At 58.5% G+C, this 15,515-nt stretch overlaps 2 protein-coding genes across 3 annotated transcripts; one reads left to right on the top strand and one right to left on the bottom strand.

The window, feature by feature from the left end:
- Positions 1-405: 405 nt before the first annotated feature.
- On the top strand, positions 406-2,944 carry NKX6-3 (NK6 homeobox 3). The gene is made up of 3 exons (XM_084499550.1): positions 406-943; positions 1,912-2,081; positions 2,164-2,944. The coding sequence occupies exons 1-3, from the start codon at positions 562-564 to the stop codon at positions 2,392-2,394; spliced, it is 783 nt and encodes a 260-aa protein (XP_084355676.1). The 5' UTR covers positions 406-561; the 3' UTR covers positions 2,395-2,944.
- Positions 2,945-7,037: 4,093 nt separating this feature from the next.
- Positions 7,038-15,477, bottom strand: GPAT4 (glycerol-3-phosphate acyltransferase 4). 2 transcript variants are annotated; one of them, XM_084499582.1, is made up of 13 exons: positions 15,430-15,477; positions 13,296-14,193; positions 11,345-11,414; positions 10,764-11,061; positions 10,511-10,585; positions 10,005-10,094; positions 9,793-9,886; positions 9,244-9,359; positions 8,959-9,014; positions 8,545-8,630; positions 8,178-8,306; positions 8,018-8,097; positions 7,038-7,418 (listed from the first exon to the last, which is right to left on the bottom strand). In XM_084499582.1, the coding sequence occupies exons 2-13, from the start codon at positions 13,458-13,460 to the stop codon at positions 7,310-7,312; spliced, it is 1,368 nt and encodes a 455-aa protein (XP_084355708.1). In that variant the 5' UTR covers positions 13,461-14,193; positions 15,430-15,477; the 3' UTR covers positions 7,038-7,309. The 2 variants fall into 2 exon arrangements, with proteins under 2 accessions (XP_084355708.1, XP_084355707.1); XM_084499581.1 differs by lacking the exon at positions 15,430-15,477 and adding an exon at positions 14,558-14,726.
- Between the last annotated feature and the right edge of the window lie 38 nt (positions 15,478-15,515).

The following is a 15,515-nucleotide window of genomic DNA, read 5'->3' as shown; positions in this document are numbered from 1 at the left end:
GGTCCGGTCCCCGCTCCCGGTCCCTGGTCCGTGGTCCTGCTCCCGGTCCCGGTGCCGTGGTCCTGCTCCCGGTCCCGTCCCGTCCCGGTGCCGGTGCCGATCGCTGTCCGCCGGCCGCGGTGCTGGAAGCGGCGCTCGGCGCCCCTCGGCCGCGCGCTGTCCGGGCGCGATCCGCCTGGGCAGGGCCAATCCCGGGCTGGGACCCGCGGAGCAGCCAACGGGAGCCCGGGCCGCGGGGATCCGGCCAATGGGCGCCGGCCGCTGCAGCCGCGCGGCCAATGGGCGCCCCGTATTCTAATGGGGCTCACCTTTATCAGAGTTGCCTCTTGCCAAGCCCAAGTTGAGTGCCCGGGGCCGGGGCCTCGCCGGGCGCGGGGTCAGCCGGGGCCGCTCGCCGAGGCCGTGGCCGCCCCCGCTCAGCCCGCCCGGGGTCCCGGCGTCGCCCAGGCGCCCGCTGGTCACGCTGCGGGCCGGTAGCCCCCGGCATGGGCATGGCAGGGCTGGGCTGCCCACCGTGCTCTCGGGGTTCCGGCCTCTGAGGGCTGCCCTGGTGCTGGAGACATGGACACCAACCTGCCCGGCACCTTCCTGCTCAACGGCCCCTCGCTGGGCGCCTTCCCCGAGGCCAAGGCCCCCGTCTGCCAGTACTCGGTGCAGAGCTCCTTCTACAAGCTGGGTCCCCCTGGGCTGGGCGCCCAGCTGGCTGCCGGAACCCCGCACGGCATCTCCGACATCCTCGGCCGGCCAGCAGCGACGCCGAACAGCAGCCTCCTCCCCAGCTACCCCCATGCGGGCGGATTTAATGGACTGAGCTCCCCGGGCGTCTACTATGGGCCCCAGGTGGGCGCCCTTCCCAAGGCCGCCGGTGACTACCTGCCACGGGGCCGGAGCTGCTGGGCGGAGGCGGCCCCTGAGTGGCGTGGCAGCCGGCAGTGCAGCGGCCGTAAGTACAGTGGGCCGGGGGTGGCAGGGGGCAGGCGGAGGCCGCGGGCAGCGGTGCAGCACGCTGGGGCTTGGCAGAGCCCCGTCCCATCGGTGCTGGGGTGCGGGACGGCCACCTGAGCCACATCTCCATGGCCCAGCACGAGGCACGGGTGGCCACCCTGCAGGCGGCAGCGGGAAGCAGAGGTTTTGGCTCGAGAGCGGGGCAGGTCCGACGGTGGGGGTTAACTCTTTGCTTAGCCCCACGGCAAGGCACAGCTGGTGAGGGCAGGCGGAGCCCACGGCTCCTGCAGACCCCTGCCCCCGGCAGCCTCCTTGGGTCAATTCCCGGCCCAGCTCAGGCCAGGGATAAGAACTGGTGGCGCTGCCCGCCTGGTGCAGCTGGGAGGGGAGCATGGGGGGTGGGCAGGGCGGGCGCTCTTGCTGGCCTGCAGGAACCCCCCCCAACACACTCCCCACAGGAGCTTCTGCTGCTCAGCACCTGCAGCCGCAGCCCCGTTTCCCCTCTCCAGGCGCTGCTCTTGGCTCACCAGGGTCAGGCAGCTCAGCTGCCTGCTCTTGGCACAGCAATGAGCCGACCCCCTTGTGCTGCCTTCCCATTGCGCACCCAGCGAGGTGCAGGGCATGGGCATGGCGCTCCTGGTGCTGTGCAGCTCTGAGGTCGGGCACTGCTCCTAACAACTGTTCCCTCCTCAGCTCAGCAGAACAGTCCCGTTCCGGAGCTGCAGGTGCAAAGCCTGCCTCTGGCTCTGTGGGGTGAGCACAGAGGGCCGCACAGCCCTCCCAGCACGGGGCTGAAGCCTTGAAGCCGGGACACGGTTTGAATTTGGAGTGGGGTCACAGGACAGAGGGACTCTGTGGTCGCTGAGGCTGGGGGCATGCAGGCACAGTGTCCAGGAAGGGCGAACTGCCCAGAGCCAAGCACCACGGGGAGCCCAGGCACTCAGCCACCTCCCTCCTCTCCTGCAGCCCCCACTCACCTGGCTGACAGCCTGCACAAGAAGAAGCATACACGCCCGACCTTCACGGGGCACCAGATCTTTGCTCTGGAGAAGACTTTTGAGCAGACCAAATACCTGGCGGGGCCCGAGCGGGCACGGCTGGCGTATTCCCTCGGCATGACGGAGTCCCAGGTGAAGGTGAGCATGGGTCCTGTGGGGCGCATGGCACGGGGGCATGGCAGGGTGGCCACTAACAGATGCCGGTCCCATGGGGCGGCAGGTTTGGTTCCAGAACCGACGCACCAAATGGAGGAAGAAGAGTGCCCTGGAGCCCTCCTCATCCTCACAGCGGGCGGGGGGCTCTGGCGGAGAGCGGGCAGCCTCTGAGACTGAGGACGACGAGTATAACAAGCCGCTGGACCCCGACTCAGACGATGAGAAGATCCGGCTGCTGCTGAGGAAGCACCGCGCGGCCTTCTCGGTGCTGGGCTTGGGAACGCACAGCGGCTGAGCACAGCCACGCCAACACCGCCAGCCCCCGGGGCCATGGGGGACCCAGCCCGGCCACCTGCTCCGTGCCCATTCAGACACCTGGCTGTGGGGAGGGGGCACAGCTGCCCTCCTGCCTGGGGCTCCTGACTCTGGGCTGGTTGCAGCAGGCGTGGGCGGCAGCAGGCACAGCTGTGCCAGCAGCACCGATGAAATAAAGGCCCCAGCCCCAGCCACGTCCCAGCACTGGCTTCATGGGTGTGTGGTCTGCGGATGCCCTTGCGAGGCTGGGCTGGGGAGGGGCTGGGACTGGGGTGGGAAGGGTCCATGTGCCAGGCAGGGGAAGGGGCTGTGGCTGGGTACCGTGCATGGGGACAGGAAGGCAGTGGGGTAGCCCTGGGGACATTTTGCAGGGTTTCTGCCTGCTTGGGCATGCATTTCCAGCAAGAGGTGCTGGTTCAAAAGTCACTTGTTAGGGCCTCTCGTTGGAACCTATTAGCAGCAAATAAATATCATTTATCTTAACGGTGTGAGTGAGAACCCATTCACCTGTCAGGGCTGCAGGATTGATGCCGTGTCAATAGCACTGACGTGTTTGCTGCCAACCTGGCGCACCCCCCCCGTGCTGCACCCAGCCTGCTGCTGTCTCAGGGCTGCACACACGTGGGGACCGTGCGCCCCCCCACACCCCCTCTCCCTGGGGCTCGGCCCCTTCTCACTGATGGTGGGTGCCACACGAGGCCAGTGGCCCCCCGCTGTCCACAATGCCCAAGGGGCTCCCGCTGGCACGGGCACCCTGCTGGGGCCCGGCAGGCTGGTTGGTTGATCAGCTAAGAGCCAGCAAAATGCCAGCCGGGTACGAGCAAACAGAGCTGCTGTGTCCCGGGAGGAAATCGATAGGAGATAAGGTGCTGCCTGCACCGTCCGGTCATTAGCAGTGTGGCACGGAGGTGCTGCAACCCAAGGTACCCGCCCTGTGGCAGCAGGCAGTGCTGGTGGCTGAGCCCCCCTGAAGCCCCCACAGCACCGTGGCTCTGCGGCAGCCCCCAGCACCCCCCCACAAGGCACAGGACTGCAGGCAGTCACCGCGCTTCTGCCTGCATGGCCCTGAGGCCCATGTTTGGCTTTGGGCCCTCTCAGCCCCCTCACTTTCACCACACGCTGGGCTCTGCAAGGAGCCCCGACTGCTCTGCAGCCATTCCTGGGGGCTTGGGGAAGGCTGAGCCCCCCCTCACCAGCCCCTGGGAAGTGTGTGGGGGTGTGAGGTGGGACGTAGCCCTTCCCCTGGCCACGCAGCCCCTTTGGTGCTGTGATGGGCCGGGGGGGGCTCCATGGGATGTGGGTTCCCCCAGTCACGCTGCGTGTGCACTGCGCGTCCCTGGGGCAGCGCCGCGTCACCGCCACCGTCCCTGCACGGAGCCGGCGCTTGGCAGGAGCAGGCTCCACACGGACGAAGTGCGGGGCTGCTGTTGAGATATTTTTTTGACATTTTCTAAGCTGCCCAGCGTGGCTGACAATTTTTAATGTACTAACTGCCTGGTCCAGTGAGCTGATTAATTGGTGCTGTGGAGATCAATACAAAACAGAAAATTAAAACAATTTTAAAGTGATTAAGTAGTTTAACACCTGTCTGATGCCACGTCAGGACCGGGAGACAAATAAAGCAGGTGGCAAAGGGCCTGCTGCAGCCGAGGAGAGAGACAAATCACAGCCACAGCCTGCCTGCCCCGTGCAGCTGGACGGGGCCGCAGGGCACCGCTCAGCCGGGGCCGCGGGGGCTGCCAGCACCGGCACACGGCTCTGCTCACCCGCTGGGGCAGCTCGCAGCCACGCACGGCCCCCTTGGGCACCGGGGGCTCGGCAGGACCTGGCCCGTGGTGCAGGTGAGCTCCGGCACCCCCAGGGCCCGCTCGTGGCCCTGGCTGGGGCCTGCTGTGGGGCCGGGCTTGGCGCCGAGCGGCACTCGGCCGCTGCTCAGGGGCGTGCGGCTGCGAGCACGGGCAGGGCGGCCTGGCAGGCAGATGGATGGCAGCTCCGCTTCAATTCCGCATCCCTTTTCTCCCAGACAAACCCCGTCGGATTTTCATAAATCAAAGCGCCACACTGTTTAATAAAAATTTATTGACTTACAAGTGATTATTTATCAAAAGGCCATTAATAGCGGCTCTGGGAATGATGTGCTACTGGGTGGTGCGGGGAGACTAATAGCAAATCAATGCCAGCATCCGGGCAGAATGCATATGAGGGCCCCCGGCCCCAGCGGGCTGCATGGCTGCTGCAGCCAGAGCCGGCAGCCCCTACCCCGTGGGCCGCCCGGCGCTCCCCCTGGTTATTTATTGCTTACAAATGAAATGATCGATACTTTTAATCTAGAGCTAAATTTATTAACTTTCCCATCGGAGAGAGACATATTGACTGGGGGCATGGGGAGGGGGAGCCGAGGCAAGATGGATGCGTGCCTCCTAACCTGTCCGGCCGTGCAGCAGCCCGGCTGCGGGGATGGCCACAAGCACGGCGGTGGCTGGAGGCAGCTGGGGACTGCGAGCTGGGGCAGGAGACCTGTGGGCACCTGCAGCCAGGTGCCAGCATGCAGGGGCTGCTGCAGGTGCTGGAACGCAGCCCCTGCCGGTGCACGCAGCGGTGGCTGCACAGCCGGAGCCGGTGCCCGACTTGGAGAGGACAGGAAGAGTGCAGGCAGGTGCATGGGAGCGGGCTGCTGGCTGGGAAAAGGCAAAGGAAAGCCCTGAGACCTTGCCCAGGTGGGGGCAGGCTGGGCAGCGATGCACTGAGCCCAGTGCAGCTCAGCCCAGGGGCACCCAGAGAGCACGGTGCAGCCTGGAGCCTGCAGCGCTCTGGGTCTCGTGCACGCTCCAGAGCCGCTCAGGCCAGGGCACGGTGCTGGGGTTTGGGCCAAGTGGGCCCTGGGGCAGGGAAAAGCTTTGTGAGCCCTGGGGCCAGAGCAGCAGCGCTCATCTGGGCAGGGCTGTGGCTGGTCAGAGGCTACCATGGCAGCCACGAGGCCAGCAGCAACCTTTTGGGCATGGATCTGACTCTAGCAGGAACCGGAGCAAATACAGATAGCGAAGTGTTGTGGTTAAATGGTATGGGAGAGTGCTAAAGGATAGCACAGCCCCCCTTGGGAACCGAAGCGTAGCTCCCCCAGCATGTGTGTTATAGCCACCAGTTCTCATACATCTAAAAGTTGGTGATCAAACACTGCCTGCCAACAAAAACTGACAAGAAAGGTTACTTTCTTTATTTATTTCTTTTTAAGTAGCAAAGCAATAGCCCCATCAGCTAAGAAATAGGGATGGAGGACTGGTGAACGGCTGCTAAGGGTGAGTCTGGTAAACTAAACTACTGGTGAATAGCTCCTTACCACCACTGTGAACTCCTGCAGGAGGGGCCTCAGGTACCTATTAGCAAGCTGTTACCTTGTCTTCCTTTGGTAGTACAAGAGCAAAAGCAATTAATTTCAACCCTGTAGATGCTGCTAACTGTCCACTGCTTGGCTTCAGCTGCTTTTGTTTTAATATCTTTGGTGGAAATGGAAATAAACCAGACTTTCTTCATTTTATTTTTTTCTTCCCTTACACCAGTTGCCATATATGACTTTACACAGAAGAGAATATGAAACTGGGGCAATAATGAAAAGCCTGGGGCCAATAAAGGTGTCTCCACCAGCAAATGAGAAGAGTGTGGTTTCTACTGGTGATGCTGGTGTTAATGGGGATCGTATGTAACAGATCACTGATAACTGAACCCCATGTTTATTCATGGAATGTGTCTGTGTGCATGTTTATGCAGGATCATGTTTTGATCACTGCAAGAAGCAAAGGTGAATCAGTTTGGTACAGAAATATTTCCCTTAATTATATTTTAATAGATCATATGCTGTTAAGTGTAGCTTTACATCATTGGAAGGAGGACTGTCTCCTCTCGGGTATTGTACTGAGAAGATTTTAGGATATCTGTGCATAAGTTCATGGTCCTAGGTATAATAAAATAGGTAAAATAGCACATGGTGGAAAGTAGGGTTTCTCTTATGGGGACACCCCGTGCTTCGGGCATACCCTGCTTGCACAGGTCAAGATCCCCTAACTGACCCAAAATAATAGTTTCAAACACATTAACAACACAAAGCTGGAAGGTGGCACACAACTGAATAACAGGAGGGTGTGCACAGTATGTTTTGGGAAAGGTTAGAGGAATTCACGTTTCTTTCTCATGCTTTCTTTTCTCTGCCTCTTTCTTGATATGTGTTTTACCCAAATAAGAACAAGCAGAAAGGAAACTACCTTGAATCCATAGCGGGAGCTTGTTCAGAGAAACTCATATTTAAGGACTCTCACCACAGGATGACTGTCCTGACCTGCAAGGCATCAGCTACCCTTGCTCAGCAACCGCCCCTTAGGGTAGCAAAAGGAAGAGGAAAGGTTTCTCCTTGTGAAGGTAAAGCTGGAAATGGTGAGACCACATACTGGTTCCATGGGTTTTGTGCCATGGACAGGAGAGGCACAGGCTCCTAAGAACCGTTTGGTTGTCAAGGCAGCTAATCTCAGTGCAGCTCACCAGCTTCTGTGCTGTGGGAGACTTGTGACTGACACACATGCACATCAACACACCAGCCCTCCCCCGAGCCTGTGAACACCACATGGAAGCATATGACACCAGAAGTGTTTCATTTAATATTGCCCCTGCAAGGGGCTTCACTGTAACAGTAACAAGAAGGCATCTTTGCCAAGAGCTGCCCAGGGCGAGAAGACTCTGGGCAGTAACAGTGCCCCCGGGAAAAAGCCAGAGAATTAACAAGCAAGTCCAAGCAGCTCTGGAGCAGCCAAAGTCCAAACACACAGAGCTGCTTCAGACAAGCCCTGGCTCGTGCTGGAGGCAGAGGGCTCTGACCGGGCCCAGTATCAGTGCTGGAGGCAGAGGGCTCAGGAGCGGCTCCGGTCTTCATGGTTGCCTACAATCATTTTGCTGTAGAGTTTCTGTTGTTCCTCCTTGAACGTATCTTTCACCTTCTCCCTCTTCAGACCTCCATCCCTGTGAAGAGAGTCATATGCTCAGTGGAGCTACAGGTGTGCACTGACACCTCCATTGGGGCTTCTCAGAGCAGCAGGTCCCACACCGGCCGGACAGCTGCACTTGCACCTCGGGCTGCCAAGACACACTGCAGGCTGACTGTCCCCAAGGGGAGTTTCTTTCACACCTTGCTTTGCCAGGAGTGGCACCCATGGCCCTGCACAGGGCTCTACATGGCAGCTCTGTCAGTGTGAGGTGCTCTGATACCAGCACAGCACAGCGCCTGCAGAGGCCCTCCACCTCCGAGGCTCTGACGATCTTAGTGCCTGACAAGAGAGGTTCTCAAGATCCACCTGTTTTGCTAGCAGCATCAAGAAGAACAAGGGTATCTAAGTGCAAGCCAGAATCACAGAATGAAGCTCTGGTGCCCAGCACGCACAGAAGGAAAGATTTGAGTCCTGACTACAGAGCAGCAGTTTTGGAGACTTATCTCCATTTCTCCATAGGCCTAATCTGCCCAATGCAAGAAATGAACTTAGCTCTGCAGCCCACACACACTTACCAGGACCCAGGAGCAAGGAACCCTAGCACCAGGAAGAGAAAAGCCTGCCTGGACTCACCAGAGCAGATCCACAAGGCCTCCCTGCCTGGCAATGGCTGACTTCACTCGATTGGCAAACTGGACAGCGTCCTCTTCAGGCTGTGGGAAAATGACATCATGCAGCAGAAGAAAAGGGCAGCCCTGCAGTGGATCGGGTAGGGCAGGCTCAGCTTACTTACCTGCCTGGTCATCGGGGGCAAGTACCAGACACTGCAGACAATGGCCCAGCTGGTCATCATCCTGAGGAGGTAGGTTACCATGCCGTACTTGCTGCTGTTCCAAAAGGCATCTCCAAACTGTGGATCGTACTACAGAGGCAGAAGAGTTCATGAAAGTCAGGCAGAGGATGCGCCCTCCCTGAGGCTCCGAGTTCTCCCCAAAGCCCAGCTGTAGGGCAGCCCTCCCCAGCGCACCACATGAAGTAACCTCAGTGTCCCCACGCCCTCAGACCAGGCTGCTGACCCATCAGTGCCAAGACTGAGCCACTACGACTCAGCTCTCATGCAGAGGGCTACTTCTGCTGTAAGAATGTTTGCTTTCTCATACCTTGATGGCTACAGGGTAAACTGTGGCTCCAATTTCAAAGCTCCCCTTTTTGAACATCATCACAGACGTGTTGTTGATGCAGGTTCCTGTTAAAGGCAAGCACAATCTTCTCAACTTCCCCTTGCAAGTCAGTTCAAGGGTCTAAGCTATACATCTACAGGCATCCAGCAGCTGACCCCTAACACTCACTCCAAACCCCGCTCTCTGGGTGCACAGGAGGTGCAGCATCACTAAGACATCATATATGACTTCTGCATTCCTGGCTCAGTTAGTTCTAAAATTATAATGCTCCTTTTGCCTCACTGAAGGCTCTCAAGGCCCTTGGCTGCACAAGCAAGGAAGTCACATAAAGAGGGTGCTGTCCCAGCACACCCTCTCCACCAGGGGCTCCTCTGGCCTCACTCCACGACTCACCTTCTGGAAAGATAAGAATAGGCAGTTTGCTCTTGTCCTGGACGTGCTCTGTAAGCCTAAACAGAAGAGCGTCACCAATTAGCACACGGCACCGGGGCTATCCTAGCAACCCACACAGCACACAGCACTTATCCTTCAGTCACCGAGGACTATCTGGATGCCAGTGACACTGCCACACTCTCCCAACACCCACGAGGAGAGGCAGTGTCCTCACCCAAGGGAAGGGGGCAGCCCCCTGTCTTTCCCAGCCTCCAGACCTCTCCCTGCAGCTAGCAACTGTCACACCTTTTGGCGACGAGGTGACGGTCTTTGACCTCTGAGCGTTCAAACCAGACGTGGGGGCAAGCCTTCACCATGGCTCTCTGTATCACACCCATCAGCCCGCCGTGGATTTGACCCACCTGAACAGCACGAGAAGACACAAGTTACAAGACCTGGGCACGCTTGAAGGCCAAGGCAGCTCCTACAGCTTCGCAGCCAAGCTGAGGTTCATCTTTCCACCCCTGTCCCGGTAAGGCTGAGAGGCTCTGACTGGAAAGATGCAGCAAGCCCCAGGGTGGCCAAGCTGAGGATGTAGCTTGCTCTTCCATAGAGAGCAAAGCCAAGAACTCTCCTTGCAAAGCAGTGGCCAGAATGCCTTGGTGCTCTGAATTCCAGGCAAACTCGCTGGAAAGCAACGCAACAGGGTATCAGTGCACAGGGCCTGAGAGTTCATGCAGTTCTGCGTGTGCAAAAGCCTCTTTCTGCCCACAACTTGCCCCATGCAATATACTTGCTGCTCCAAAAATACATCTGGCCAGGCCTCAGCAGGCAGAGCTGGGGCACAGACCTTACCATTGCATAGTAGCCATCGCTGGCAAGGATGATCACGTCAATGGGGGATGTGTGATTGGCCACGCAGATGCCTCCGTTTCGGGGTCTGTTTTCTCTAAATGCAAAACAAAGACACAGATGAGGGCAGAGGAACGAAGAGAGAGGCCTGCAAGAGGCACAGCACGGAGTGGCTGGAGGGGAAGGACGGTCTGCAACAGGCAGCGCTTCCTTACCGATCGTGGTAGGTGATGATGGCTGTGAGGGCACGCACGCAGATCCGGTAGCACATCAGGTGGACGTGCTTGCTGAGGAACTCTTTACACCTGCAGCCCAGAACAAAGACTATCACCCCCAGCTCCCTGTGATGGTGCCACTTGGCCCAGCTGGCTCAGGCCATGAGATCCAACTGCAGAAACACATCTCCCGCTGGGGTTTGCTGTCAGCTTATGACCACTGACTGATAATGCCCAAGAAGCACGCTTAGGTCTTTGTTCTCTTCTGGTTTTATTCTGTTCAGAGCCCAGGGCTGAGAGACCCGCCAAGGGCCTTAATGTTTGTATTTAGGTCCTTTGTTTAAAATTACAGGGTGTCTGTTCCTGACAGGCTACAGATGCCAGGACTCTGCGCCTCGCCTGCAGCAGGCAGAACAGCCAGGCCTTTCAAGAAACATTCAGGATCATCGGGTCTCAAATGGCCCACGGAGCTGCCCCATCCCTTCTTCTCTCCAAGACCAACTCACCTTCCATTTGGCAAATATCCCACGACTGTAGTGCCAGTCACCAACAAACTGATACCAGTAAACGCCAGGGCTATCCTGCAGAAAGAGGGAAGTCACATGCTAGCAAAGCCAGGCCACAGGCCCTGCACAGCACCTGTCCGTCCCTCCTGATCGTGCTGAGCAGGGTCCACGGGACTTGAGGACCAGCTGCACCTGCTGCAGCAGCGACAGCCCGCAGCACCACCTCATGGGCACGCTGCACAGCAGCACTCACCTGAGGGGCAGCAGGAAGCAGTAGCGGATGAGAACACCCAGTCCCCAGAGAACAGTGAGGCGCAGGCTGATGTAATGGAAGTTGTAGTTGGTCCTGCTGAGCAGATTCCAGGACTCCAGCTCTTCAGCTGAAAACCTCTTGGTCACTTCATCATCCATGATGGTCTCGATGCCTTTGCGGCAGAAATAGAAGATATCTGAGAGCTCAAACTCAGGGGTGTCCAGGGCTTTGCCACTGCCACTCCGGCGGATCTCCTTGATCTCCTCTTCCAGAGATGTTGGTTCTTTTGCAATGATACCTGTAAGAGGCCACGGGCAGCTGAGCAAAGCTCAAAGACAGATGAGAGCCAGGGTTTCCCTTCCCTCCTCCAGCCCAGCCAGGAACAAACCAGTCCTCCCAGCTACCTAGACATGAAGCAAGCTCTAGGTGCCTCATGCACCTGATCTCTCCACAGCCACCCTGCTGCTCCACCTACAGGGAGAGGGTTTCCCACCCTACCTCGGCTGCTCACAGACACATTTACCACAGCTCCCATACAGAAATTTGAACTTGGTGTATACCCGCGCGGGGCACGATCTTACCATTGACATAGGGCTTGTATAACGGATGGTTCTTCTCCTTGGCACCACGCTCTATTCTCAGTGTTGCCCACTGCAAGAGACACACATGGCAATCAAGACTGTCAAAGCCTGCAGCTCCCCTTCAGAATGCCCATTTTCCAGTTGGCTTTCAGGGAAGACCACAGGTAAGGGGAAAAGAGGAGATGAAGGCAGAAGGCTTCTGTACAGAACTGAATGAAAGTCATGAACATGCAACCGAACTGAGGGAGAAGCAGAAACTGGGGTGGGAAGAAAGTTCCCAGAGCAGAGATTTGTCTGCAGTGGGGCAAGAGGACTGCTGGGGAGGTGAGCAGCACCTAGGAAAGCCTTAACACGCACACACGAGCGTGCCATTCTGCACAGCAGAGCCCCAGCAAAGAATGAACACCAGCAGATGGAAGAGTGCTCAGTGGTGAGATGGCACAGCAGGATTTTCTGCAGCCCCTGTCCTGCAGGCTCTGCTGTAGCTTGCAGGTGGCTGCCGCTGCCCAGCCTCCAGGTTTGCAACACTGGCCTTGAGAGTCCGGAAAATATTTCTTGTGAATAATGCTCCCCAGGCGTACACATCCCAGTGACCAGCCCCAGTTGCTGAGTTTTCCATCAATCTGTGGGCAGTTCTGCCAGAGTGCTCTTCTCTCCCACTACAAAGATCCTTTGATAAAAGCTGAAGTAGATTTCAAAGTCTTTTCAGAAAAACAGTTTCAAAATTGAACACCAAAACATGCATTGAGAGTAAATGTTCCAGAACTAAATTAAAGAAAGGAAAGGAGAAAATAAAATAATAATAATAAAAAGGCCAGTGAAATGTTCCATTTTGGATAAACCAAAATTCTTCTGTATTTTTTCTCTCAGTTCAGTCACTAAGTTTGAAGCCAGGCTTTCAGACACCTGTGTTAATGCAGCCCTGCACAACGCCCTGGGACTCCCACTCACACACAGGGCTGCCCTCCCAAGTCCAGAGATCGTCCCAGGAGCAATCAGCCCTGCTCAGGCAGCAGCAGCACCACCAAACACTGCAGAGGTCTGAACTACACATGTAAGAGTCTGAAACTTCCCTGCTAAGCACAAGACAACCCTCTTCCTCTTCCCTGGGCTGGCAGCGTGGGGTGGTTTGGGTTTTACCTATTGGGAGTTTGACAACAATTCTGGGTTCATCAGGGACTTGATTCAAGGAGAGGTTCTGGGTAAGATAGCTCAGAAAATAGGTCTGCAAAGGCAGGCAGGGAAACAGCATAACCCCACGCTGGAAAATTCCACTTGGCTTCTTGGTGTCCAGAGGGGCAGTGAGGGTTGCTGGGTGTCCTCAGGCTGCAGGTACAAATGTGGCTGCTGGGCTCGGCAGATAAGCAGGTGGCGCCCCAGGACAGAAAGGTCTTGAAAGTTCTGGGTTCTGGCTGCAGACTGCTCAGGGTTCACAGCACACAAAGTCCCGCCTCGCTGCCTGCTTTTGCTTCATCCAAACGTACCAGAGATAAGCAGCCCACTGCCTGCAGCCCCGTCCCTCCCCACCATGCCCTACACCCCTTTTGGCTTCCTTCCACATCAAACTGCAGCAGCACCCAGCCTCGTCTGGGACGTTAACCCCTCCGAGCACACGCCTCCTCCCAGCACATCTGCAGCTGCACAGGACGGCGGCACTATCTGCATACCGACTGCCTGCGCTGTCCTGCCCTACTACTTGTCTGAAGACTTCGTGGCTTAATTACAGGAAAAAAAAGACCAGCCCGTGATCATTAGTCCAATAAATTGTGTTTGGCTGAGATGACTCCTGCGGGTCAGCTGGCAGCAGCGCGTCACCAGCAAACCAACCTCCCGCCCCAGCCACCTTCAGTGTTCTGCTGAGGGGCAAAAGCCTCTCCTCCCAGCACAACTGTGCTTGACGAGACCCCTGTAATTGCTCTCCAACACTCAAAATGTTGAGAACATGACTTACCTGAAAAATCTTTAATAATGTTTTCATGTAAATCTTGCGGATGCCAAAGGAGACTCCAAAAATTGCTGGCACAATGATGAAAACCAGAAGCAGAGTGAAGAGGACAGTTATGGAAATCCCCAAGAGATTAACGACCAGGCTGTCAAAGGGGAGCAGGAGGAACATGGTGAAGGGCCTAAGCAAGGCTGGTGCCCTGCGCCCCCACAGCCAGGCAGAAAGGCTGCCCACAGCAGTTAACCAGTCCTGCTATTATTCAGCAAAAGTCTTACACATGTACCGAGTCCGCAGCTGCTCACAGACCCCATTCCAAAGTTCACATCTTTTTTGGGCTCTACAAGAGAGGGAATGCAACAGGATCAGGGAGCGCGGTTGGGAAAACAAGCAAACAGACTGCCAGGAGCCCCGGTGAGTTCAAACAGCGCAGGCTGAGGAGCTCAAAGGAGATGTAGCATGCGAGCAAGTTCCTCCATGGGTCTGCAGCAAGTACTGGCGTGAAGCTGTGTGAACGGATCTCCCAAGGTGCCGCTGAGCAAGTTCCGCTGTGAGGCAGCTTGTGAAGACGCCAGCAGTAGAATTCCCCTCTGGCTGCCGAGAGCATACAGTATCTCCTCACGGGGACAAGGTGGAGTCCATCCCTGAGTCTGCATTGGAGGAGATCGAGGGAGGTGGCACTTGCAGGCGCCTACTGAGCGTGGAGCTATTGCTGTTCTTTCCACGAGGACGCAGACACTGGCACAGACCCTAGCATGACGCCTGTAACAAGTTTAATTCCACAGGCCCTGCGCATCCACTCACACTGAAGGGTCGTAACACACTCAAATGAAGCTCGTGTCCCTGGAAAACTCTTCAAAGAGTGAGTTGGCTTCTTGGCAGACCAGGCACTCGCATGTCACCAGCACTAGCAGAGGAAAGAGAAACCGAAGTCAGGCAAGCCGCACAACTCCGAGAGACGTCAACATGGAGAGGGTGGCAGGAGGCCAGGCACAGCGGGCTCTGAGCTGTCAGAGGCAGTGCTCAGGCTGAGGACACATCACCCCGAGCAGCTCCTCGGGCACAGCGGACTCAGGCCGCCACTCCAGCTACTGCCTGGCACCGCTACAGATGTGTATGCTGCACCTTCCTCCCATCCAAAGCTCAGCCTGAGCAGCTGCTAGAACCACCCTCAGAGCACAGGATGTCAGCAGGCTCCGTAAGCAGCTCCCAAATACAGGAAAGGAGCCAATGGAGTGACAGAGGATTCCCCGGAGCGCCAGCGACCTTACCGCCCCTCTCATGTCGCAGGAATCCCAGAGCAGGGAGCCAGCCGGGCCCCAGCTTCCTGGGCAGGAATCACTTCCTCTGCTCCCGTACACAGGTTCCTGGGGCGCGGCTCCCCCCCTGCTGCCTCACGGACAGTTCACGGCAGGAACTTAGCCCAAGGCAAGAATTACTGCGGATGATTAGCCACAGCGGAACGCGCTGGGGCACGGGGACCAGGCAAAGGTCAACACCCGACAGCAGGGCTCTCGGGAGGCGATGCCCCTGGCGCAGCGGGCACGCGGGAGGCCAACGCCGGCTGCTGGGAAGAGCTCAGGGGAGAACGCCCGGGGGATGCTGCCCTCGCCTGCCACCGGAGGGCACGGGCCTGGGCCCGAGGACGGGCACTTGGGAAGCGCAGGGGCCGGGCAGGGGCCGGGCGGCCCCTGTGCTCCCCCGGGGAACGGAGCAGCCCCGCCCCGGCCCCAGGCACGCGGTGCCCGTACCGTACCGTACCGCACCGCACCGGCGGCTCCCCGGGCCGGGCAGCCCCGCCCCGCGCCGCCGCCGCCGCCCCCCGTTTGGCCGCGGCCTCCGGGCCCACCCCGCACGGAGCCGGGGCGGACGGCGCCTTACCCCTAACCCTTACCGGGGCCGGGAGCTGGGCCGGGCCTCCCCTCCCCTCCCCTCCCCACACGCGGGGGCGCTGCGGCGCGGCCGGCAGCGGGCGGGGAGGCCGCGCTGCTGCCGGTTAACGGTCACAACGGCCCGCGGCCCGGCCGGGCCCCGCGCTACCGCCCCACCCCGCCCCGCCCGCAGCGGGACCGGGCCCGAACCGAACCCAACGGACCCGAACCGAGCTCCCCCTCCTCCCCCCCCAGCCCCGCTGGGCACCCACCTGCCGCCCCCGCCGCCGCCGCCGGGCCCGGCCCCGCCCCCGCCACGTGCCGTGCGCGCCCCCGCCCCGCGCGATGACGCCACCGC

This window comes from Aythya ferina, assembly GCF_964211825.1.
Source record: "Aythya ferina genome assembly, chromosome: 27".
NCBI classification, from domain to species: Eukaryota; Metazoa; Chordata; class Aves; order Anseriformes; family Anatidae; genus Aythya; species Aythya ferina.
Note: the sequence above shows the minus strand (reverse complement) of the source record. Positions and strands in the feature narration are given on the sequence as shown.

Excerpts from the sequence above, each read along its gene's own strand:
- GPAT4 (XM_084499582.1), bottom strand. The coding sequence starts at position 13,460 with ATGTTCCTCCTGCTCCCCTTTGACAGCCTGGTCGTTAATCTCTTGGGG. Across the intron at positions 9,360-9,792 it reads GCGATGGCTACTATGCAATG|GTGGGTCAAATCCACGGCGG; the intron begins GTAAGGTCTGTG and ends CGTGCTGTTCAG. Across the intron at positions 7,419-8,017 it reads GGCCTTGTGGATCTGCTCTG|GGATGGAGGTCTGAAGAGGG; the intron begins GTGAGTCCAGGC and ends CTCTCTTCACAG.
- NKX6-3 (XM_084499550.1), top strand. The coding sequence starts at position 562 with ATGGACACCAACCTGCCCGGCACCTTCCTGCTCAACGGCCCCTCGCTG. Across the intron at positions 944-1,911 it reads CAGCCGGCAGTGCAGCGGCC|CCCCCACTCACCTGGCTGAC; the intron begins GTAAGTACAGTG and ends CCTCTCCTGCAG. Across the intron at positions 2,082-2,163 it reads TGACGGAGTCCCAGGTGAAG|GTTTGGTTCCAGAACCGACG; the intron begins GTGAGCATGGGT and ends ATGGGGCGGCAG.